This window comes from Corvus brachyrhynchos, unplaced genomic scaffold (genome assembly GCF_000691975.1).
Source record: "Corvus brachyrhynchos isolate BGI_N302 unplaced genomic scaffold, ASM69197v1 scaffold5, whole genome shotgun sequence".
Taxonomy (NCBI): domain Eukaryota; kingdom Metazoa; phylum Chordata; class Aves; order Passeriformes; family Corvidae; genus Corvus; species Corvus brachyrhynchos.
This window is the reverse complement of record NW_008238321.1, coordinates 11,185,824-11,211,305: the sequence shown is the minus strand read 5'-3', so window position 1 is coordinate 11,211,305 and position 25,482 is coordinate 11,185,824. Positions and strand designations below refer to the sequence as shown.

The following is a 25,482-nucleotide window of genomic DNA, read 5'->3' as shown; positions in this document are numbered from 1 at the left end:
GCCCGGGGTCTCCCCCTGCCAGCCCTCGCCACTGCAGCATTGGCGGGCTGGGTTCCTGCGCTGCCAAGCGGTGATACCCGGCTGTGGTACTGGCAGTCCTGTAACCTTCAGGTAGCTCTCAACTGGCAAAATAACTACAAGCTAGAGTGGTTATGCTGTGCTGTGGTTCAATCTGCAACTCATAACTTGGAAGGCAAATTAAATCAATCACAGTAGTGCAGCTGTATCTTCCAAGAACTTGCTGAATGCATATCTTTGAGAAATGGCTTTCAACTTTTCCATGTAATTAAATCTAATAGACACCTAAAAATCGAGTAAAGGTGATCTCCATGTGGCAAAAGTAAGTCTGCTGACAACACTTCCATCACAGTGGTTTTGATGGAAGACTTGGAGGTAATTCACAGACATTGCTCCCTGTTTACCCTGTGGCCTCCCTGCCACAAGCTGCCACCCCTGCCTTGAGGAACTGCTGTTACAGAAATAACTTAAATACATGAACATATAATGACAGAAATACTGATTTTTTTTTTTTTAGTTGTCTGTATTTTGGGTTTTTTAACTAGTTTATGAGGTAAAAATACTTATATAAGAGAGAAGTAAATTTTCATTTTTCAGAAGGAAAATACACATTGAGACAGTTCAGTAGCTATGCCAAAAGGCAAGAAGAAAGATGTCAAGAAGAAAGATGCCAAGAAAGATGGTAAGAAGGAAGCTGGTGAGAAGTCAGAAGAATCTATAGGTCCTACAGCTGAGAGTAGCTTAACAACGCAGCCAGATTTGCAGAATGAGTCAGTGAGTGAAGAAACTCAGGCAATTCCAGAGGCACCAGACAAAGAGGTAGAGGTAGAGGAACCACCAGTCCAGCCTGTTCCCCCGTTCCACGAGGAGCCTATTCTTGCTCAAGTGATTATAAAAAGGTAAACTTCTTTCAAATACAGCAGTGAAGTCAAGAACTCTCATTTAAGTATCTCTGCTGTAGCCAGTGTCATACAAACACAGATTTGACTCTTTATTTGAAGCAGAAAATCAGGTTATTCAGACCTAGTAGCAGTGACACCTTAGGAGACATACATGTGGAATTCTGCTGCCTTCTTGCATACTAGAGTGCTGCTCATGCTCTCTATCTGCGAAAACCCTCATTGTTTTAGCTTGTTCACCTTCAATGAAGTTTTGTTAAAATATATAGATGATGAAGAAAATATATCATGTAATCTTTAGTTGCTGCTGCTGCCTTTTAATGCTTAGGGCTGCTCATATCCCTTCAGAATATCCAAAACTGAGGAAGCAGGTGAATGGCAATGTTAACAAAATCCTTTTGTATTTCAAGAGAACTATATGTAATTTTCATATTCCAGCATGCCTGGCTGTAAGGTAGTAAATGCTACCAATGTGATTTTTTTCCTTAATTGGTGGGATTATGGGTCTGAGGCAACACAAAAATTACATGGAATATTACAAGGAAGGTTCAAAAAAATTGGAAATTTTCTTGTAGTTCATTATTCTACACAAGATGCAACAGCTGACCTCTGTGTAGACTGTGGTAAATCAAAGGTCATTTATTATATGTGATTTAGATCTATTAGCAGTGACTTGAAATCTTCATCTTTAGTTTGTTTTCTTTGTAGCTATGAAGGTGAAGAAGTTGATGGATTCTATGAGGGTGAAGGATTTATATGTTTTGAGGGAGGAAATACATACAAGGTGAGTGTATAAATTTAAAAAAAGATAGTGGAATAAGTTCTCTCTCAAGGGCACTGAGAAGCATTGAAAACTCTGTTAGTTTCTGGCATTAGAACTCTTGATTTGAAACCAGTAGTTGGAGGGGAATTAACATGTCATTCTTTTGAAATCTTACAGTTGCTGTAGGCTTCAGCTGGGGTAAGAATAAATCTGCAAATGATGCTATTCTCTTCATTTTGAAGGGTCTATTTTCTGAAGGACGTATGGATGGACAGGGGACTTACACGTGGGCTGATGGAGTAAAGTACGAGGTAAAGCACAATTTAAGTTATAACTGAACAGAGTTGCACCCAGTTAGATGTGCAAACTGAAGGAAAGTAGAGAAGTTGCAGTAATTGGTACAGTACAGGTGGTGACTGCGGAGCTGTGACAGCAATTTCAGTCACAAGCCTGACTTGTCCCAGGAAGCTGGGGAACAGAGTCTTAGTTTTTAATGTTGTAATTTAATCTTTCAGGGAACATTTATTAAGAATGTGCAGATGCTTGGTGGCCGTTATACCTGGAGTGATGGCAGTGTTTATGAAGGATCAATCAAAGATGGACTTAGGCATGGATATGGATTTTTTAGGAGTGGTACTCGTCCAATTTCTTACCATGGTGATTGGTGCAATGGCAAAAGACATGGAAAGGTCAGTAACAACTAAATGAGAGTGTGGGCTCGGGTGATGCCTTCAAAACTAGCAAGTGTTACTGTGCAAAGATTTTGCAAAAGTATTTTGTTCTGTTGCATGGTCTTATGCTCTGTGGAGATTTGTTTCTCCTGGGGAGTTTTTCTGAGGTTGTGAATACAGTTAATACTGTAGACCTACTGTTGGAAGTAAAATTCTGAATGGGTCAGAAAACTGATCTACCTCAGAGTGAGTACTGTAATTAAGATGCCAAGGTTAGCTCTCTTAAAGTATTTCCAAGAGGTTTGTAAAACATGGTAGACTTTGATGTAATGTAATAGGATTTTTCTTTTGAACACTTAGTGTTTTCTAAGGTCTTACCTAATATTAATCAAAAGAGGATGGTTTTTTAATTTAATTGTATCCCTTCAGTTGCTTTCAGTACAGTGAATCAAAGTGACTCTTAAGTATTAGAACGTGATTACAAGTGTCATATAATTTGTGTGTGGTGTTTTATTCATGTAGATGAATATTTAGGTATTTAAATTGACTAAATTCTTTGTTTCAGGGTGTAATTTATTATGATGAGGAACATACCTCCTGGTATTCAGGTGAATGGGTAAATAATGTCAGAGAAGGACAGGGATTGAGACGGTAAATATGATAACACTTGTTCTTACCCTCACATTTTTTATTTTATGTGTCTTATGTTACAGTTTCTTGTGTTGTTTAAAAGGGGTACAAATGCTGTCATTTCATAGTAGTGTGTACCTTCTGCAGTGGAATAAAAAATGTACAAAGTGCTTTGTGATAACAAAGCTTTCTTTTAGGTTTATTTTTGTGTGCAGTGTTTCTACTGACCATTTGCACAAAACAATAGGTAAAGACAAAATCCCAAATCAGCTGTGGTTAACCACAATTCAAGATTTAAAACCAAACACGCTCAATTGATTTGAGCAGATGGAGGTGCCTTATGAGTAAATCACTTATCTATAGAGTTACATATAAACAAATATTTTTAATAGCTATGGCAAAGACTTTTTGGGAAAAGGAGCTGGTTAATATTTTTAGTGATTTCTCAATTAAAAATAGGAGGTAAACAGTGGCTACTCAAACCTCTGTATCCATGTCATAATGAGTCAATTTTCAATTTAATGCTTATATTTAGCCTTAATACATTCTAAATTTATTAGCAACGAGGTTTCACATAAACCTTTCATAAGATCAGCATAGAATTTAGTGTGAATTAACTTTTGTTGTTTTTTTGCAGCTATGGGTCTGGAAATACCTATGTAGGTCAGTGGAAGAAAAATCTACGACATGGACATGGAAAAATGACATGGCTGGCAGCTAATCAAGAGTATATAGGACAGTGGGTGTGTGGCATACAGGTATTCATTTCTTCCCCAGAAACCTTTCTTTAGTTCAGCATCTGTCCACTGCTCTAGGAAAGCTAAATAGGGAGTTTTGTGCAATATCGAAGGAGCTTTGTACGATTTTTGCCAGTTGAGATAGCAGAAATGTGTTCTTTATTGTAAATTGATTCTCATGTTAGCAATATTCAAATTGTTAAAAGGCTTTGATTTAGTCTTATAAAATCAAAATTTAATTCCTAGTGGAAAATATAAACATTTTTCAATTTAAAAAAAAGTTAAAGAAGTGTTTGTGACTTAGCTTGAGCTATGACTTCAGCAGTAGGTATATGTGGCAGTTTATTTCTGTGTCACCTGTAAAATACTAGGCCATACTGTTCCCTCTTGGAAAAGTTTTATGATGGAAGACAATTTTGTGGCATTTTCACTTCCTTCCATTTATTATTCTGTTTCAAAAAGAATGTGAGCTATTTGCTCTGTCTTTTCACTCTGCTTAAAATTGTCAAGGAGTCCAGCTTGTGTAATATCCTGGCTCTGTGGCATGGTGTTCCTCACCTGGCTGTTCAGCACTGTGGGAGAAGGATTTAGGGAGGAAGGGCGGGTGACTTCAGGAGTCCTGTGGTAGAGCTTGCTCAACTATATGTTGATGCACTGTATCCTCTGGGCGCTTCTCCCATGCACCTTTGTAGGATGTAGTTCTGTGCCTGCTTTGAAGTGCTGCAGCCATTAGCTGGGGGCTTTTATTTCAGAGAATTGCCAAAGTCTGGACCTATTTTTTTAAACACACTGGGTTTTTTTTCAGCATGGATTTGGCACCCACACATGGTTTTTCAAGGCAATGCATATGTCTCAGTATCTTCTGCGGAGTGAATACATCGGTGATTTTGTAAAAGGGAAGCGCCATGGACGTGGCTTGTTTATATATCCTAGTGGAGCAACGTACAATGGAGAATGGGTTTGTGATAAGAAGCATGGCAAGGTGAGGATTGACAAAACTGCAGACAACAGCAGAGCAAACTGTTCTGCTCTGTATAGAGGATCTCTAGATTTCTTTACAGCAAATTACATTCAGTTTGCAGTGTGGATGGAATCCCCACACAAAGGGCAGAGAATCCACTGAAAGCAGTAGGAGTATTTCCAAGGACACAGGTTGACTCTGTGGTTAGATGTGTTTTGTGTGTACAAAGACATACATTTCACTGTGGAGATTTTCAGTGCAATAGGTGCATCTTGAGTTTTGCAGTGGTTGGTCAGAATTTCACAGTTCCACAGCGAGCTAATGGATTTCAAGCTGTCTTTGCACAGAGAGGTTCTTACATAAAACAGCCTTTTGCAAAAACTCTGAGTGGAGTGCTACATATGCAAACTAAGGAGTGCAAACAAGTCCTTCTATATGGGGGAAAAAACTTTTCAAATATATATATAGGCAGTTCTTTATCCCAACAATGTACCTATTTAATGGGTGACAAAATGCATTATAAAAGAGGGTAGGAAAAATTATTTTCCTGTATTTTATTTCATATATTGCATTTTAGCCAAGATTCTGAAAAGGAAATTGGACTGGGAGCATTAGTGTTGCTTTTTACCATCTTTGTTTTACATTATGTTAATCTGTCTGTAGGGTGTGTTTGTCTCCCCAAATGGTCAAGTGTTTCAAGGAGAGTTCATAGACAATCATCCAGTGGAATGTCCTGCTCGTCAAGGGGCTGCTGTGGAAGCCAAACAGCAGAGAGCCACTGGCACAAGAAGGTGTTCTGGCACTGGTGAGCAAAACAATATTTTACTTAACTTTGCTTAACAAAACAAATTTTACTCAGTTCACATTTTGTTGTTCCGTTTTCTGTAACATGAAACTGTTTCTACATACTCAAGAATCAGACATTTCTTCAAAGAACTTAGATAAAAATGCAGGTCATGGTTTTTGCTTCCATGCTGCATTTCCTGTGAGTGACACTTGGAGTGGAGTGACACATCCACACCACATCTTGTAATGGATGGAACACTGCTGTCTGAAAGTTTCACAGCTTATGTAATATCTGCATTTCCTTTTGGTTAGAGGTTGATTTGACAAAATTGCTCTTCAGTTGTTGTGCTGTTGGTTATGAAATCTCTGCTCCTCACTATGAAGGAATCTGTTGTTCCAAGTCAGTAATATAAGAAGGAATAATATATGTTTTGGGTTTTTGTGTGTATATGTATTAAACTTTGTTTTAGTTTGTCTAACTTATTTTATTTGCATGATAGAAAAGACCATAATCATTAATGCCTTGGGAGAGGCTTCTATTCTGAAATCAGATATTGAGTTGGATATATCTTTACTGCTTGAGTTGTTGCCAGTGGAAGACAGAGAGGAAGAAGTGAAACAAGTAAGAGTCTACCGTTTAATACTTGCAGTTTTCCCTTGTATTGTGTTTCATATTATTTTATTTCTAGTTTATTTGTGTTAAAGTAACTCTTTCCATTATTAAATTATTAAACAATTATTCAAAAATCTGAAGGCCATGAAAACAGAAAAGCAAAAAGAATTATTCGGCAGTATTGCCTCTTCTGAGCTTCCACTAAAAAAGGCCAATTAAAAATAGGTTAACATGTCTGGAAAGGCATTGAGCAACCAGCTTTAGGTACTCTGAGGTTTGTCTGCTTTCAGAGAATAATTTATTTTTATCAGTCACCAAAACCCATGTACTTTTTGAGTAATGCTTTTGTGAACACTTAGCCAGGGATATGCTCTTCTAAGTTGCAAGGTCAAATAATTATCTGCCCTGTTACAGGATCAGTACAAACTGATCTCTGCTTGCTTTGAGATGATGCTGAAAACATGTCCTGCTTTATTTAGGTAGAATTGGCTGTGTTGATGCATATTTCAAAACTGAAAAAAGCCTACCACTTCTACAGTGTCTTAGGCTATGGTCATTCTCCTGACAACAATTACACCCTGACTAAGCTGCAGTTTTGGAGGTTTCTGAAGGACTGTGAGTTTCATTTCTCCTCCGTAACTCTCGCTGAAATGGATCGGCTGTTGAGAGGTTTGTATTCCTCCTGATCCGGGTCTAGAATGAAAGAATTTTACTAGTAAGCTGTGGAGAGTTGGAGTGGCAAGGTCTCCTGGCAGCTCAGCTCTGGGAGTTAAGTGGCCCTGAGTCAGTACCTCTGTGCCTGTGAGTTGTCAGAGGATGAATTTACACACCTCTGGGCACTTCTGGTCCTTAGGTGAGAAAATACGAAATCGAAATACAACATAAAAAACTGCACTGAAGAGCCATCTGTTCAAAATACATATTCACCCCTGGTCTTGCCGTTACTATTACAGTTTTAAGAGGGAGAGAAGTAGGAGAAACAAATCTTTTTTTGTTTTTTTTCAGTGTTCTTGACTTTGGTTTGCACGTAGTATGGGTTTTTTTCATTCATAGAGCCAGTTAATCAATCAATTCCCTTTAGACTTGCAGTGTCCTTAGTATATGAAGGGTTTAACTCCAGCTTTGAATCCCCTTCTATTTCTATATATGCTGAGTGGGTGCATTTCTAGAAAGAGAATTGTCCAAGATCCAGCTATAGGTGGACAGTTCCCCCTTGACCTTTATTTGGAAGTGCTGTATTGTCTGGTCAGAGTCTTCCAGGAGTGTTGTTACACTGTGATAGGTGGAGATGGAGAGGATAAGAAGGGCTGACAAGTAAATATGCCTATAAGCATTTTAATGTACATGAGAACAGTAGAGATTTGGTTTTTTTAATTTTTTAGGTGATAAACCATTTGAGAGTATACATTGTCCACATGAGGTATTGGTGTTCAGAACATTTTTATCCTACCTTGTTCACCTGGCATTTCATATCTATCATGAAGAGTACAAGTACGTTTCATCTTTTAGTGAAATTTACTTCAGTGTAATCAGCTTGAGCCTTCCTAGATAAGAGCATTTTTGTTTCAACTCTAGAGACGAAGTTCCTCATCTCTGTAAGTGTTTCTTAAAAATGATGTCCAGGAATGTTCTGCCCTCTGCCTGTTGTGTCCAAGGTAAGCAATGCTATTTTTTCTGTGCAGAATTCATTAATTAGTGCCACATGCATTACAGTTTTATTGTAACTGTTATTTTTTCCCCAATTCATTTTGAAAGGTCTCTTATTTTCTGGTGAACAATTCACATCTTTTGCCATGAGCTACATTGACAAATGCTGGGAAATATACAACAATTTTTGTAGACCGCATTCCAGGCCTCCATTTGAACCCACAGTGAAGATGAGGCAATTCCTCTGGATGTTGGCTGTAATAATCTAATTTTTTTTTGTTCTGTGTGATTAGATGTGCTTTCTTTGTTAATTTGTATGAGCCTTTTAAAATAGTCCCTGTGGCTTCTGCACAGTTGAAAAGTAGGAGTGAGGTTATTTGTGCAAGCTGTTCAAGGAACAGTAAAGGAACAGTTGTTCTACTGTTATTTACTAGTATTTATGCACTTTTTCAGGATTGAATTCTAATTTTGTACTTTATAATTTCATATAATCAAATCCTAGACAAATGTGTTTAAAGAATAGAAATATTTTTTTCCTGGTCCCCACTGTGTCTCCCTCTGCCCCCTGTATAAAATGTACATAGGAACATGTCCTATTGTTAGAACTCAGACTGACAGCTATTGAAGTAACACAGTAAACCATTTCAATAATGTATTTACTACAAGAAGAACATGAGGTTGTTTACTACAATTCAGTAATTTGGGGACAGATCAAGATTACTATGAAGGTCCCACTGATATGCCTGGGGTTTGGGTACTGTCACTTTATCCAAGCAATTTTTCATGAAGAAAAATCAGATGGAAAAACTGTAATTTTTTAATATTTTTGTTTATGAGCTTTCACAAGTTCTTTTGTAACACTGCTTTTGCAGTCCAGGGAAAATTCCCATAGGCTTCAGTAGGACTAGAATTTCACTCTGTTTTTAATTACGTATGTGGAAGTATCATTTGAAACCACTAGAAATTTTGGCACAGGCTTGAAAGGGAGGTAGATGAGGTCCATGTGGGGAATGCCTTAAGTGCTGTTAACATGTAACATTTATTCTTACCCAGGATTTTAAACTTCTCAGTGAACAATTAACTGCTTCAAGAGTTGTGGGAATATTTGTCAAAGTTGGTGCCTCCCTACCTCATATCACTGGTGTCAACCTGGATCTGGAGGTGTGTATGGAAAAAACCCATAGTTCATTGCTACAGGAACAATTAAAATTGCTTTTAAAACCAAAAATCAGTGCAGTGTTTTAGCTCAATATGACTTATATAAAGTGTAACACATCATATCCCCTCCTGAATGTTTTAAGCTTTGGCTGTTTCCAGTTTTTCTTCAGAAGAAGGGATGTTTGACTAGATAAATGAGGCCAGAGAGACTTCACTAGCACTTCTGAGTTCTTTGCTTGCTCAGGTACCTAGGCCTGTTAATGAAGAGATTTTGTAAAAATGAACTAATTTACCACTGCATTTGTTTTACTCTAGATGGTTTTTCTGGAATTTTTTGAAGCTCTTCTTGAATGTGCATTGGTGTATGTTACTGAGGATATGATCCGGGAGAAAGCAGCTCAAGATGATCAGAAAAGAAGTAGTGTTGAAATCAAGGAGTTCTCCAGGAAAACTTCAGCTGTGTCTCTCACAGAATGTTCTCTGCCCCAGGTAAAGTTGATGCAGACCTGTTGAGTGTTACTATGTGTCCACCTAGAGGGCAAAGTTAGGCCCTGCAAATGTTCTGTTTCCTGTCCGTGGAAACCAATTTCTTCTTTTTCCATAAAAAAATCATTGGATTGGGTCCTTCTGCTTTTTCTCTTTGTTGGTACCTTTAATTGTAACATCAGCATAGACAATTTTAGCACATTTGCACATTTTCCTAGATAACTATATATACACAGAGTACTTCTGAAGGGGAACTGACAGATTGGTTGGCTGGTGAAAGATCTGGGTCTCCTGCATTAAGCTGAATGTCTGAAATTGTCCTGTAAAAATGGCATTCTGTTGTATGTAGCAAGCCTTGCTGTTTTCCAGCAGTTAAGCTGTCCTCTTTTTCTTTTTACTAAACTTCTGAATATGAATTTTATAGGTTGTAAGATGCTGCCTGTGACACTAGTGCAATTTGGGTAAACAGAGTAGTTGAAGGCATGAATTAAAATTGTTATTGTTTGGAATTATGCACAAGATGAAAGTATTTTTGTTAATTCAAAGAGTATTCACAAACACATAATTTCACAGCCTCTGTAGGCCAGTAGTGCCACTGTACACCACCACTTCCCATTCTTTGGCCAGTTGTTCCCACCCTATGGACCCATTCCATTTCATCACTGCAAGCAGTGACACAGTTGTACACTGAAGTGGTCCAATTAAAATAGTAAAGAAACAAAAAGAAAAATCCTAATTTAAATGTATTGAGGGTAAAATTCTTGCATTACATTTCATTAGTGCACCTACAGCAGGAGTATAATTGGTACAGACATAAGTGATGACATTTCTGAGGCAGCTGAGCTGTATGCTCAGGAGCAGATGAACAATAGATGAACAATATGTAGAGCAACATGTAAGAACAGAGGAACAGGTCAAAGAACAGGAGCTTTCATTCTCTGTAGTGCTGTCTTTCCCTGGCTCTGAAATAGGATAATCCTACTTGCCTGGCTGGTATCAAAGGTAAAATGTTACCTGGTAATACTTGAAAAGGTGAAACACCCCTGCAGTTTAAATGTTTTGAGATAGGCATGATTGCAGGATGCATTTGGTTGCAGAATGCTTTGTAGATGGGAATTTGCATGACTCAAAGGGACTTGGGATTTCACTTTGTAATTTGAACACAAGCCCAGACATTTAGTAACTGAATTTAAAACTTCTTGCCAGCCACGGAGACCTTGTGAAGGCACACAGCTTGCTTGTCTACCTTCTCTACTGGGTGAGTACTGTATAAAGTGGCTACAAAACTACAAAGTGGCTAGAGGAGATTCACTTTTTCTGCAGCTTTCAAAACAATTAAACAGGAGCTGATCATGGAAACAGCTGATAAATTGCAGTTACAGAGGGCAGCTCCATTCAGTTTGGCAATTATGGCAAGGTTTATGTTTAGCTTTCCATACCTGCTGTACACAGATAGCTGGGCAAGTTGAAATCTCTGAATCTTCTGTGCTTTTTAATTAGAAGCTATCACTTTTTCCTTAAAAATAACTTTAAAGGCTTTTTAAACCTTAATTCTTCCTGTTCTGTCCCACTCATTTGGGCATGGAAACAGGAGATTGAACTCTGCATTGTGCCTTCATTAGAAACAAACTTTTCATCATTTCTTAAGTATTTTAACCACAGGTCTGGCTGTCAGGTCAGATGACAATCTATATTTATTTGTGCTGAAGATCAAACTTGGTATTTCACGCACAGAATTAAAGGCCGAGTAATTTTAATTTTCTTTATTTGCAATATCAGAAACTCTTCCCTCATTTCCCACAACTCCTGGAGAAAGCAAATATGATGTGTCATTGCCCAATGAGGATGTAAAAGAAGAACAGGATTCCTGTCCAGAAAAGGAATTCTCAGGTAAAACAGTCCTACTGTTTTAGAACTTAACACACACACACAAATCTCTTGTAGCTCTTGAATTGTGAAGTTTTAATTGTATATGCAGATTTCAGCTTGTCACAAGAGGGCAGTAAATGAGCCTTAATTCTGGAGAAAGATTTGTAAAAAACTTTAAGTATTTTTAAAAATAAGAAAATAAAACTTCATGATTAAATGAGACATTTAAAGACCAACTTACATAGTTTCCTCAAATTTAAAATGCTACATTTTATTTGTAGGGCATCCATAAGCTGTAATTTGTATTTACTCTATTGAAGCTCAAGCTGCAAGCCTGTCTGTGGAGTGTCCTGGACAATAAAATGTATTACTGTTATGTCCTGCTTCTTTTACTTAATATAAGAATTATTATTAGTGGTGGTGCCACCACTAGCTGGGATAAGAGGCCTTATGTTAGGACAGGCCAACATTCATGCAGAAGAGATATCAGTAAGAGCACTTTGGTATGTTGAGGGTCCTAGATTTTTGTACCATCTTCCTTCCAGCTGATTAGCAGATCTCATCTGGGTTGGTTTTTTGTGTTCGTTAAATGTTTTCTGCTGATACTGAACTCAAATCCAAGGACAAAGGTAGACAAGGATCTCTGTAGTCATCAGCTCTTTTGCTGAAATCTGATGGCTGAAAAGTTACACATCTGAAAAACTTCGTTCAGGGCCCATCATCTGGGCCTGGCCTGTTTCCTGGCCTGTTTCCTGACATGACAAGGGACACTGGCACACACCTCTGTCCTTTCAGGTGGTCATGTTTGTTCCTCCCTTCCCCTGTGCACAGGAGTCACAGATACTGAACTGTCATCAGGTTACTGCAGAAGACCCTTATTACAGGATTAAAGGGAAGAGTTCATTGTCTTTTTGTGCCATTTCAAGGGCCAAGTCACTGAAGCCTCACAAAAGGGCCACCCACTTTCAGTTCAAAGTGTCTCACACCTTTCATCTTCTGTACCATGCAGAAGTCAGACCTTCCCCTTGCAGAGTATCAGAGCTGAAATATTGTAGTCCAAACCACATTTGAAACTGAAGTGCCCTGCTAAATAAACATGTTTAATTTGCATGTTGCAGATGAAGCAAAAGAAGACAAAGATGAACAAGACGAGCTAGTGAGTCTGTGGAGGTGTCAGATGCAAACCTTTTTCACAACTAAGTTCTTCCCTGCCTTTGAGCATGAAATAGTGCTGAGGGAAAAAATAAAAGAAGTAAAAAAGGAGGATGCTGAATTAGCTGGGCTGAGAAAGATCCAAGCTGAGGAGCTGGCAAGGTGAGTGTTGAGTCTTGTCTGGCAGTACTGTTATCAAAAATGAGAAGTGTGCTTAAGAAAGTATAGCATACTGTACTGGAAAAGAAACTCACCCAGGTATAATTAGTAACATACAGATTGTAACTCATGTGCTTTTTGTTACTGGCTGGAGTAACAAAGACAGGCTGCTTTCAGGTTACAAACTTTTAACTCTGGTATTTCCTGACACTTGGGTCCTGCTCTGTGGAAAGGCAGTTAAGACATATTTGGACTTGATGAGGTAATTAGAGACTTTCTGCTTCTCTACGCTGTGACACTTCATACTACTTATACTATTAGAGCTGTAGTTGCTTAGCCAGTATAAATCTGTCTCCCTCCTCTAGCAGTACCTCAAATTCAAATTTTGTTCACGCAGACTTATTGCTGAAAAAGAAGAAGAGGCAAAAAGGCGAGAAGCAGCTGCAGCAGAAAAGGCACTTGCAGAGTTAGAGAGTGTCAAAACGCTGAAAGGAAAGCCCAGGAGAGGAGCCTGGTCAAAGAAAGATACGTCCAAGAGAGGACCCTCTCCCAAGAGAAGTCTCTTGGCAAATAAAGAGGCCCCCAAGACAGAACCTTCATCATAAAGAGGCTCACAAGGCAGCACAGCCTGAGGAGGAAGAGGCAGCACCCACAGGTACCAAGCACCTGCTGACAAAATGTAAAATAAATAAATCCTCTGCTGGCAACTACTGAAGCTTCAAGAAAGTACTCTCCAAATAAGGAAAAAACCCCCAAACCAAAACAACCCCAGAAGACCCTCACTTGTAGGAAGCATGGTTCAGCCATATGCACAAGAATTGCTGGTTTCAGAGGGAAGAGTCTTTTACACCAGGGTCCTGGGCAAGTGGTTAGCTAGCAGGAAGTCACGTCACGCAAATGAACACAGATGCTCCTAAAGTGTAACAATTATTAGTTTTATTTTTCAGCAAAATATTCACATAACCTATCAGAATGGAATGGTACAGATGAATTCAGACTGGTTTTTAATTAGTTTGCACATAAACATTTTTAAAATTTAAAAATTTTATGGTCAGTTTACAGATTTTAGTAGAAATTTTGATTCTTACAAAGCAAGTATTGCTTTACTATTGTCATTATTCCAGTCAATAATATGACTAATAACTTCTCATGTTGAACAAGTGCCTGACATTGACATCTTCAATAAATCAGCCCTTTGCAGATCAATCCAAGAAGAAAATATTATTAAACTGTGTTGCACAAAGTTTCTTCACTTCTTCTGTTTAAAAAAAGAAAAAAAGATACATCAGTATGGTACTTTACAGAAACCTCCTCAAGAAAAACCCTGGGGATTGTCATGGAGAATATAATTAAATTCAAACAGAAAAAGCCCTAAGAGTTTCTAATGTAGAAATACACTTAATGTTGCTGTCTTCAGTAGGAGAAAGGCAAGTCTGACATCTTCCACTGCCTGAAAGCTGTGTTGTGTCTAAGTGGCTTAAGTGCAAATGATGGGCCTCTCACCAGACACTGCAACAGCAGCAGACTTGGCTTAACATAAGGAAGTATATTATAACCCCCTTTTCAGAGAAGGGAGGAATTAGGGTATTCTGTTACAGTAAATCAAGTCTGCAAAACGTTCACTTTGTGTTATTTGGTAGACAACACTTTCTAAGTTTATCAGGCACAGAAACACTCATTTACTGCTTCTGTATGCTAGGTTTGATGCTGAAACACAGTTATAGAAAGATTTCCAAGTTATGCAACTCATTCCTGATTTTAAAATGTAGGTTGCTAGGCTTTGGTCCTGGAAAAGACCAAATTCTTTCCCATTGTCTAAGTGAGCACAGTGCCTCCTGTTAAAACAGAGCCCTAGAATTCCTGCAAGTAAGATTCAAACAGATTTTTAGAGAAATAGCAATGTAAAAGCTTATTGCATCTTAATGGTAATTCTCACTCTCAGTCATAGTAAATCATTCTCAAAACCACATTAGAAACAAGATAGCGATGGATGAGGAGCACTGACAGGACAGCCACAATGTGTAAGTAACTACGCCCGGATCTGACAGATAAAAAGTCAGATGTAAATATATTCATCTCTCACCTGTAATACACTTTTTAAATTACTCCTAAACTAAGCTCACACTGCTGTCCTCTATTATTTGAAGGAGGAAAGATGACTGATTAATAATTAAGAATGCCTGCTGAATATTTATGCTGTCCTTTCACAGCTGGTAGTAGGCAGACCAAAACCTTAGGCAAACTCACCTGCTCTATCAAAGATCAGTCCCTCTCTAGATTTCTCATGAGATGGTTTTATTACTTCTCTAGGGACACACATTTTAGGAGTAACTGTGTTTAAAGGTAATAAGAAACAAACCTTACCATTAACTTCAATCAGATTTACATTTTTTTGATTCAAAATAACATACAGTTCTCGCTGGTCAGACTTTTTCCCAACTACCCAGTAATCACTCATCGCCTTCACAATAATTTCCTCGTCTTCATCAACTCTGAAAGAAGTTTTAAAAAGTAAAGAAGGTGGCAGCAAGTTCATCTTCAACAACTTTATCTGTAATCATTAGGAACAGCTCAATGTCAGAAATGTTGTGCAGTGTCAAAGAAAACATCAGTTCTAACTTTGCCAACATTCAGTCCAGCACGAAGGCTTCATAAATGGCTGCTTAGGACATCCCCAAATCAGTAATTTTTTCATTAGCCAAACACTCCAGTGCTCTGAAGAAAACTCCTCCATTCTGGCAAGAACACACTTCACAGAATGAGGATTTGCCACACAGTGACCAAATACGGAAAGCTGGAGATGGGTTGGTGACCCTAAGCTTTCACTGAACTGTTAAACCTGGACCTAAACTATGCTCAACAACTACATATATTCTATAAAGCTGTCACTAACCCAGTACTTCCATAACATGATGACACATGCTTTTGTCATTTACAGAAAAGTTAAAACCTTGTCCTTAAGCAGAGTGGGAAAATTGCTTGTTGCTAATTAGAGCATCAGGCATCCCAATCATTCAGCATTGTCATGATCTTCATTAACTTTTGTAGTTACAGAGGGTCTCTCCCACTTTGCAGCGTGATACCCATTGACAAGAAGCCACTTATCTTCTCTATCAGCAGGACTGCAGTAACTGCAAGGTTTGCATTTCATCCATTGTCTTACCCCTAGAGGCCACCAGCTGTGTCGGGGCAGGTATGACACAGGCAGAAGCAGGTGTCCCTGTCCTTTATACTGCTTTCCCAGATTAGACAGACTCTGGTGCTTCCCATCCCATTTGTTAGGACTACTCTGAAGCCTCCAATAGATGAAGTATTTTCTTTGATAGAGGCCCTGGCCCTCTTTTAAGTTATTTTTTTAAAAGGACAGTAGAAGGGTTTTTTTAAGATGGACTATTTCTAGACCAACACAAAATACCAAACATGAACAGACAGCCATCAACAAAGACTGGAAAGCTCCACTCCTTTGAAAAACAACTAAATCTGCTTGACAGTCGGAGTTACAGACTACTTAATAGTTAAGCATTACCTGGAGAAGTCACTGTTGATGTCACCAAGAATCTTCATGAGGTCAGGGTGAACAGATGCAAGTGATACGCTGGGTGTTTTCCTCATGTGAATGGTACTTTTCTCTGCCAAGTTCATGTGATTGAAATAGATGAACTTAAATTGAGGTTCCTTCTCAGCCCTAGGAAGATTTAAGAAGAAAAAAAAAATTGTGTTTTGTGAATACCAACATGTTCTATAAGCACAGGCCTCCCAGAGATTGGGTAGTGAGCCAGTGCAAAGCTAACTTAGCCTGGAGTTATGTTCACACTGAAGGGACTTGTGGGATCGAACTTCATTTTAACACACTTTAAAAAAAAACAAAAGACAACCAGGCCTGCAGAATCAGCCAGTGTTTCCCTTTCTGCCACTCAGGCTGCCAGGAAACACTCACAGGGGAGTCTGAAGGCTTGTTCCACTTCACAGTAGTAATTCATTTGCATTTTTCTAATGAACTGGTTTTTTCCCTGGCCCCATTTTGTTCCTGCTGCTCTCCTCTATGCCAGTCCAAGCTGCTTTGAATGGATCCTGGCTCTTTGAGCAATAAGTCATCTTCTATTCATGTATTTGTTATTTGTTACAACCATCATTTGTGTGGGCCAAGCAAGAGACTATTTTCAAACTCCTGCCTTGGCGGTCTTCCTCCATTTCCTCTTTTATGAAGTTAATATAAAAACCTAGAGCTGTAATTTTTTGTAGAAGTCACAACAAATTCAGACTGACCAAAAACTGGCTGCAGAAATGGTACTTGAGGCAATGCATTATTTAGAACCAGGAGATACTGTGATGACACCACTCACCTTAACAAACAACCAGATACCCCTGCTCTCTGTCACCCACATGCATTAGTGTCAAGGAACTGTATCATGTTTTCAGGACACCATGGCATTAAACTTTTAAAGAGTTAAAGCTGCCAAAGCCAGTCCCAGATGACATTTAAAAACCCCAAGTTTAATGATTTAGTAGATTGGCACAATTTCAAGCACATCCTATTCTATCCTGTGCGATTTTGCTGATTTGGGATGGTACCACTAAGTTCACTCACACACCCATCTTTGGTTGAATTCCTCTTATGTTGCCATATGTGGTGCTGTTCTTGCTTCCCCAGCTAATAAATCTATCAAAAAATAGATGCAATTTTATTGCAAGACAGCTGTCGTTCTAAGTGAAGTATGAAGCATTAAAATCCTTTTTCTTTTGACTGTTTTTTGTCCCTCAAGTAATTACCTTAGTCCTGCAAAACAGAAAACAAAAAAGACCTTTTTTTCCTCACCAACTATACATGGCAACATTTCAAGAAGCAGTAACTCTGGAAAAGTCCTCAGCTGTAAAGCTTCCACTGTAACCAAACTAAAATTCCTAAAACTAAATTTACTCACTAAAATTCCCATTTCAGCCAGACAATAAACATTTGTTCCTAAATTAGTAACATCTATTGTTACTTCAGAGAGACCCAAATATGCAACAATATGCACTTCATAAACTCTTAAAGATACAGAAAAGTAGACAAGCATTGTTTTAAGTACACCATTAATGCTTTCAAAATTTGGGCTCATGTTACCATTATTTAAGCAGTTCATTAAACCTAACTTTTCACCAACTAATGAGGGAATGCAACAGGCAAAGAAGTGTAGTACAAACCCTGATATTCTCTTGTTGATGTTGTATTGTTCACATATGTCTGATGCCAACACTGTGAGCTGAGGCCCAACAATGCTGTCCAGTTTTCTGCAAAACTCCAGCGTGGGTGGAATTGAAGCTGTGTCAGGCAGAGAAAAGGGAGAGGTGAGATTCTCTTCCCACAGCTGAAGGTACAGTTTTTGTAGTTGTTTTCTTTAAACATCAGTGAGAGTCCAAGAACAAATTTCTCCCATAATTAAAACCTCAGGGGTGATTTTAAAAGTGGCTACGTGAAGCAGTGTTTAGAAATTTTATTGTGTAAAATGAGTTACTTATACCACTGGAACAAAGATGAAAGACTGATAAAAGCACTCATGAAAAAGAGACTCAAGTAACAAATTAATGTGAGTATTTTTCAAGAGTAAAACAAGCTGCATGTCAAAGTATTTTGCATATAAAATCTTGGCAAATAATTGATGCTAATAGGTACTTACCATCAATCATAAAGCAGACAGCTGCACTCATGGCCTGGAACAAAACAAAAGCAAAAAAACCATTTACAGCAGATTACTTCAGCTAACTTAAATAAATGACAATACTTCAGTGAGGTCACACACAGGTGAGAAGAAATTTAAAAATCTTTTTTAAAAGTAACACTTCAACAGGATAATCTTTTTGCAGTCTTGTAAAACAAAGGTTAGCTATGATTTTAAAATTCAGCCCAGTTAACAGTTTTAGGGGAAATACACAACTTGCAAAAATGCACTTACACAAAGATGTCTGCAAGAGACTCCCATTTAATGTAAAAAAATTTTTTTGTTTGTTTTATTGATCAATCCTATCTAAAACCAGGCATGAAATCACTTACAGCAACTGAAGGCTGGTATTTTGTTTTAATAAAACGATTGTTTGCTTTGGACAGGGTACAGGAGAGGTGAAAAGAGAATTCAGGGTTTAAAGCTTGTTCCTAGAAATGCCAGTTTTCTGTCTCTTTGCTTTAACCTGGCCTTATTTGTGCACCTGTCTATACAATTCCTAAGTACTTCACATCATTGTCACCTTCATTGCATAGAGATTCCTAATTCTGTGGAGTAATTGCAGAGGAAACTGTACTACCTTATAAACAATTAAGTGAAGCTCTTCGTAAGTGTCATCAGTGTTAACAAATATTTTGGGGAAACGGCATTTTGTCTCTGGATCATTGAGATTTAAAGGTCCAGTAAGAAACCTAGAAAATAATTCAACAGGTGAGAGGTGATGAATTCTTGTATTTCAGTTTCTTGAATTTTACAGATGTTCTCCAAACCTGCAATTCTCGTGATTAAGGATGTCCAAACCCACGATTACTCAAAATAATGTTGTCTGCTTGTTTAAGTACAGAATTCCTCATTGACATGCTGACTACAGAGGAATATCAAACAGATAAATCCTAGATCAAATCTACACCTTTGTCTGGAGTGCTTGACCAAAAAGAAATTATTAGAACAATTCCCAAATTTATCATACAATGCATTAAGAACAATGGGAAGAAAGATAAATATGCAGGAATGTTAATGAAGCATTTTCACTTTTTTCCAGAGGTCAAGTTTTATACTGCACCAACTACTGTGCAACCCTCTGGAATGAACTGTGTGTGGAATATGTACTCAAAATACACACACTCCTCCCAAATGGTTTGCCCTGGGGGGAAGAAGCAGTGACAGTAAAGCAGGACCTACCTTCCGTAGTGTTGTAGATTTCCTGGCATTTCAGCACGTATGGGAGAATCTCTTCCCGCTAACTGAGGGGAAAAAGAACACACAGGAAAAACCAGCTTAGAGGCAGAGAGAAGAGAGAGATTCCTCTTTGGTATTTTAGCCTTTAGTACCAGGTAAAGAGGAAGAAAAAACCAAAACCACCCAACCACCTTCCCCGCCAAAAACCCCCAGCCCAACTACCTCAGGCTCCATGTGCCTTGGAAACAGAGATGTCGTGAGATATTTGTACAAAATTCTCATGTCATCTTGCTCCAGTCCACTCCTAGAACATTGTGGGGAAAAAGAAGCAAATTATGTCTGTGCTGCAGTTCGGACCACACATTTTCCTCTAACTAGCTCAGACCAATGCTTTTCTTACTGAATGGTAGCCTGACTCATATTTTCTCATTTTCATCCAACTCTGTCACTAATTTAAAAGCTTCTCTATTGTGACACTTACTCATAGGATTAGAAATTGAAGACACACAAAAGATTTACTGAAGTACCTACCAGATAAGCTGGTCATTGTAGAGAAATGCAGTGTACTTGACTATGTTCAGGCTTTCTTCCATCCTATTAATAAATGACTGAATTTTCAAGTAAGTCATTTTATCCAGTGGAAAGAAGCTGATTCCACAAAACACATCCAGCAGATCGCAAGACTGTAAGTGCAGTGTCTGCAAGTACTGAGAGAATGACAGTTGGCTTTTAGAATTCAGAAAACTGCCAAGGTGTAGATTTAAATGACAAATTTGAGTCTAATCCCTAATAATCTGGACTAACAATCAAAGAAAAAAAATCCTTCCAGCGCTGCTTGCCTGACACACTCCTTCATGTGGGGACAGACTTTTTACAAAGGTTTGTAGTGACAGGACAAGAGTTTCAGACTGAAGGAGGCTCAGTTTAGATTAGATATAAGAAAGAAGCTTTTTACAATGAGGGTGGTCACACACTGGCACAGCTTTCCCAGAAAGGTGGTGAATGCCCCATCCCTGGAAACATTCACAGCCAGGTTGGACAAAGCTCTGAGTAATCTGATCTAGCTGAAGATGCCTCTGCTCATAGCAGGGGGTTGGCCTAGATGACCTTTAAGGGTACCTTTCAACCCAAACTATTCTGTGATTCCATGTATGAGTGCATGAATGTGATTCCAAGCGTCACTTTGCTTTTATTTAATCATTATGACAACAGCTTTTAAGGAAAGTTCAAGATCTTTTGAGACTATAAGAAAGCAAAGCCTATCTTACTAATATTTAGTTTCAGATTCAACTGTAGAAATAGGAACAGATAATTAGCTTTCAATGTGCAATGGAATAAATAATTTCTATTATTCACTTTCTTGATAGACTGTAACCTTTACCAAGAGATTTCAAATGCACTGTCAAGTGGTCTGTTGAAAGATGCTTTATCCAATGGCTCCCTCTACAGTCACTTCACATTACCAAATGCCCACAAGTAATACAGACCAACAGGGTGACAGATCTCTGCCACAGCTTATGTCTCTCTGTTTTAGCGATAAAATTCTATTTACTTCCTTTTTTGCCAAGGTCTATTTTTAATTTAGTCTGGACAGAAACACACACCAGCTCATCACGGTACTCCTTGTGCCAGTGGTGTTTATTCTGGAGTCTGCCACAAGTCTTAAAAAGAAACAAGCAAGACCCTCCCCAAATCCACAAGCAAAGCCTGTGCTTTAGTTTACACTGTCACAACACTGTGCTATTCTAAAAATCTGTTAAAAGAACAAAAATTTAAACACCTTTTTGCAGTGTCTATGCTCCATTGTTATCAGATATTCACATCTCTACCACAAAAGCACAAACTGCTGACCGCAGTCCTGTTTCCTTCCATGCAAACAAGAAAAATGGGGGCAGGCAGGCACTTTTAAAGTGTGATGAAACTTTTCATGCAGGAACTCAAAATTCTGCCAGATGTGACTATTCAATCAGTTACTTTATGTGAAAAATAGGTTTTTCTTTACATCCTTTCACTAAAATATCAGCTTTGAAACGACATCCTGAACACCAGTTATGATGTATGCAGTATTTCCTGAAGCCTTCTCAGGATTGGCTACTAATTCCACTTGGGGGGTGGAGGAGGGGGAGAAGTTAAAAATTTCAACTATTCTCTGTTTCACAGCACTACAGGACTTTAAGCCTGTACATGCAGCTTGTGGAATCTCCACCCATGGATGTTTTCAAGTCTCAACACCCAAAGCTCTGGGCAGGAGAGTTTAACTTCAGTGTTACCCTGCTTTGAGTAGGAGGCTGAACTGGATGACCTCCCCACATTCCTTCTAACCTCAATGATTCTTTAACAGTCACTCAAATAGATCTGCACAAACTGTTATCACAGTAACCAATTCAAACATTAAAGCAGAAGTTTGAAAGAAAGAACACAATTCCATCAGAAAAAAGATCCAACAGTTAAGTTGTTCCATCAAGCCATAACCATGCTTGTGGTTCAACTCCACTTAAAGAACCTTCTCCGTCAGAAAAAGCAGAAAGTATTTGACAAAATGAGTAATCACATACTTTGTGTTGACTCTACATCTTTTCCACTGCCTGTGTGTTATAGTCACACTGCTGCCACTTTTTTTTTGCATTTTATTTCCAGTGCAGAATCACACTGTATGTGCCTGAAAAATAAGGTCTTACCCGATGGAAGAACTTCTCTAGTCTCTCCTTTAGAACTTTCACACCCCCATCTTCCATGGCTTTCAGGAATGTACCATTGAAAAGCTAACAGTTTAAAGAAAAAAAAAATCAGTGAGTTGGGTAATCATTTACAGTAATTTCTTATAACTTGGCTATGAATATAGATTACAACACAGCTCCCATTCCTTAACACACTCCACATCAATCCAAATGTATCCCTTCTTTAGTGAAAAAACATTTAGATTTGCAGAGTCCAGGTACATATGGCAGCAGAGGCAGAATACTTATGTGACACTGAAGTATTTCATGCTCTTGTTTTGTAAAAGGTCTTGAGCCTCCCGTGTTAATCCTACCTTGTACATGCTGTAGCACTGCTGGAGGACTGAACTATAAACCTTGTCCTGCAGGAAAGAGAGCAGCATATCAGTAGGAGCTGTGAATTACAAGTATTTTGGCTGAGCTACACATAACATATTTTCAAAGAGTCAGCTAAGACACAAATTGGATAAATCAATCTTTGAAAATTTAAATGGCATTTTCAGTCAGCATCTAGAAATGTCTCTTACTTATAAAGTATGATTTCAACAAAGGGAGTCCCTTCCCCCCTCACATTTAGTACCAAAACCACTTTAAGAACTCATGCCAAGGATTCCAGTTACAAACAGTCCTCTTCCCTGAGGCCAGTGGTCAGTAACAATGAACCTCTCTGGCAGCTCTCTCTTCATCCAAATCAAAGGCTGAAGAACATGGGACACTACAGCTGATTTTATGGGGCTGAGATTTTAACCCAGACGAAAAAAGACTATTTTATCTGGCAAAATAGAGTCCCTGTGACACCAATCCTTTTCTTAGGACACAGAGAGGACCAAAAGTAATGCACACTGTAATGAAAAGGGGCAGGATAACCAACCAACTTTTTAATTATTATCCCACCCTGCCAAATACCCTTCTGGTATACAATTGAACAGACCTAATGATACTGCAGCTTGGACAAGAAATCCCATCATAGTTATGAGCTTTTTTGGTTTTTCAGATTATTAGTAAATATTACTAGCAGTCTCAAGAAAGTAGTAACATGTATACTTGCACCTAATAAAAATACATAGATTTAAGAACTTTATTAAACAAACATCCTCAGAAATATTCAGCCACTCCAAGCTAAAAGTCTCACAGCTGTATATTTCACCAGTGTTTATGGAATGATCTTGAACTGTTCTCTGGATAATTCTCTTTCTTGTGCTCTTCTTTAAACTTTACTGAAAAGTACTTTGCCCTTTTTCCATTTATGGAGATAGATATAGATATATATAAAATTAATCTGACAGCAGTTCAAGAAGAATCAAACTAAGATATTTCTAGAAGTACTCTTAAAATACAACACAACTCATTAAAAAAAAAGGAAAGTTCATTATTACCAGCAATTCTTCTTCCTGATATTCATAGACTGGCTTTCCATCTTTGTGTTTTTCTATTATGGGATTCCGTACAACCTAGGAAGTGGAACAGGCTGGTATTAGACAATGCAGAATGCATTGAGAACATTGCAGGATGGTGTTTTAGGAATATGCATATCACATGCATAAGTACCATGACCATCCAGAAGTTTTCTTCAGGTTCATGGAAAAACTGTCTATTCTTCTGTGTATGTAGGGATTTTGCAGGTTTTGTTGGGCTAAAGGTCCTGGAAAGAAAATATATATGTAGATATAGATATTCATACACACTCACAACGAGAAGACATACAACTGAGATACTGAAAATACAGTGCTTGTACCAGAACAGTGAGCCATGCAATCAGACTTCCTACCTCGTGAACTGCACTATAGCTTCACATAGCCCCACATTTCTAATTTTTTCATTCTTTTCTACTTCATTTGGGTGATAGAAGAGAATCTTCTTTTCTTCCTAAAATTCAAAAAAAAAGAATCCAAGCAAATGCATTTTAACAGAATCAAAGAATATTGAGTTCATGGTTTGCTTGTTTTTTAATCCCTTAATTACGTAGGCAGAATTTTATTTTGTACTAAAATAGGCTTCTGTAATAACAGATAAAAGGCATATTAAGCACACTTAAGCAGTCAATCATCCCATGATATGTCAAAGTACTTCATAAATTGAAGGCTATTGAAATCACGGGCCCCAGTCATTTCTCAGCCTGTTCAAAGCAAGGCGAGCTTCAAAGCCAGCTCAAAGCATGGCAAGCTTCAAAGGCAGCTCAGATTGCTCCAGGCCTTGTCCAGTCATGTGTTCAATACCTCCAGAGATGGAAATTCCCCAACTTTCCAGCCCTGCTCTGGTGTTAGATCTCTTCACTGTGAAGAATTTTTTTTTTCTATCTCATCAGAATTTCCCTTCATCCATCCTCATTCTTCACTTCAAGAACCCAACTTCATCATGTGCCGCCATCCTTTAGGCAGGTGAGACTGCCCTCTGCCCCCTTTCCACATTGTCTCTCCTCCAGGCTGCACAAATACAGGTTATCAAAGGCTCCTCTGGTACACCACAGACTGCACCCCCCTGACTGACTTAGGGGCTCTCCACCAGGCTATTTCAGTTTGCCAGTATTTTTCCTACTCTGGGAATCCCTGGAGGAGCACAGCACCCACCAGCAACCTCCCATGTGCTGGACAGAGGGGAGGCTTGGCTGGGCCCGGCTCGCCCCCCCCCCCCCCCCCAGCCACAAGCGCTCGCTGCTGATTCACGTACGACCTGTTGTTGTTCACAGACTCCCTGGTCCTGTTTTGCAGACCTGCTCCCGGCCAGTCCTCCCTGACCTGCCACGCTGAGCCAGATTATTCCACCCCACACACGGGACTTCGCTGAGCTCCACGAGGTTTCTGCCGGCCCAGTCGGCCTCAGCTCGCTGAGGGTCCCTTCGAACAGGACCTCATCCTCCAGAGGAACAACAGCTGCCCCCGCTCTGGAGTCACCCAGGAGCGTGCTGAGGACACGCTCAGCCTCCTCATCCTGTCATTGCCAAGCAGGTAAGTACACTGCTCTGTTCAAAAACTACTGAAGCCCAGGATTATCACATGAACCACGCAATATGCTGTTACCTAAAGCTAGTGACTAGAGCTTCTTAACTTCCCTTACTAAGAGACACAATGGCGAATAAACACTAGCAGTAAATTGAATGTAACTAAGCTAAACAGTAACCTTTCTACCATATTGTATCTACGTCGAGAAAGTTATTTTTAGAGAAAGTTAAAGCATCAGTAAAACAGTTGCTGACTGTCCAGCTCCTCATCTACAACATACGCCCTGCTGCTGACAACAGCTCCGGTTACGGTTTCTGTTCGGTCTGCAGCAGTGACAGACCCCAGTAGGGAGGGCAGGCGTCCCCGGCCCCGCGGGTACCCGAATGCCGGGTGCGGGTG

The 25,482-nt window shown here is 38.9% G+C and overlaps 3 protein-coding genes across 3 annotated transcripts in view; 2 read left to right on the top strand and 1 right to left on the bottom strand.

Annotated features, from left to right (window-relative positions):
- Positions 1-19: 19 nt before the first annotated feature.
- Positions 20-13,635, top strand: LOC103615607 (radial spoke head 10 homolog B). Its single transcript, XM_017734144.1, is given in 20 exon segments — positions 20-917; positions 1,626-1,701; positions 1,923-1,991; positions 2,196-2,369; positions 2,917-3,002; positions 3,619-3,739; positions 4,524-4,700; positions 5,343-5,484; positions 5,966-6,087; positions 6,558-6,747; positions 7,461-7,569; positions 7,654-7,733; positions 7,834-7,982; positions 8,779-8,886; positions 9,199-9,372; positions 10,576-10,627; positions 11,149-11,259; positions 12,357-12,552; positions 12,947-13,042; positions 13,044-13,635. Coding segments are annotated over 20 exon segments (2,721 nt in total). The 5' UTR covers positions 20-648; the 3' UTR covers positions 13,264-13,635.
- CCZ1 (CCZ1 homolog, vacuolar protein trafficking and biogenesis associated) lies at positions 13,464-24,006 on the bottom strand. Its single transcript, XM_008633496.1, has 14 exons — positions 23,913-24,006; positions 23,693-23,786; positions 23,521-23,595; positions 22,459-22,506; positions 22,106-22,189; positions 19,959-20,134; positions 19,650-19,731; positions 19,431-19,492; positions 18,829-18,940; positions 18,207-18,240; positions 17,734-17,851; positions 16,076-16,234; positions 14,914-15,041; positions 13,464-13,807 (listed from the first exon to the last, which is right to left on the bottom strand). Exons 2-14 carry the CDS (start codon positions 23,699-23,701, stop codon positions 13,752-13,754), a joined length of 1,143 nt encoding a protein of 380 aa, XP_008631718.1. The 5' UTR covers positions 23,702-23,786; positions 23,913-24,006; the 3' UTR covers positions 13,464-13,751.
- Positions 24,007-24,499: 493 nt separating this feature from the next.
- The window catches only part of LMTK2 (lemur tyrosine kinase 2), a 107,622-nt gene continuing 106,639 nt past the window's right edge, over positions 24,500-25,482 (top strand). The window contains exons 1-2 of the mRNA XM_017734301.1: positions 24,500-24,522; positions 24,989-25,089. Coding sequence (XP_017589790.1) covers positions 24,500-24,522; positions 24,989-25,089 — 124 coding nt within the window. The remainder of the gene's footprint in view (positions 24,523-24,988; positions 25,090-25,482) is intronic.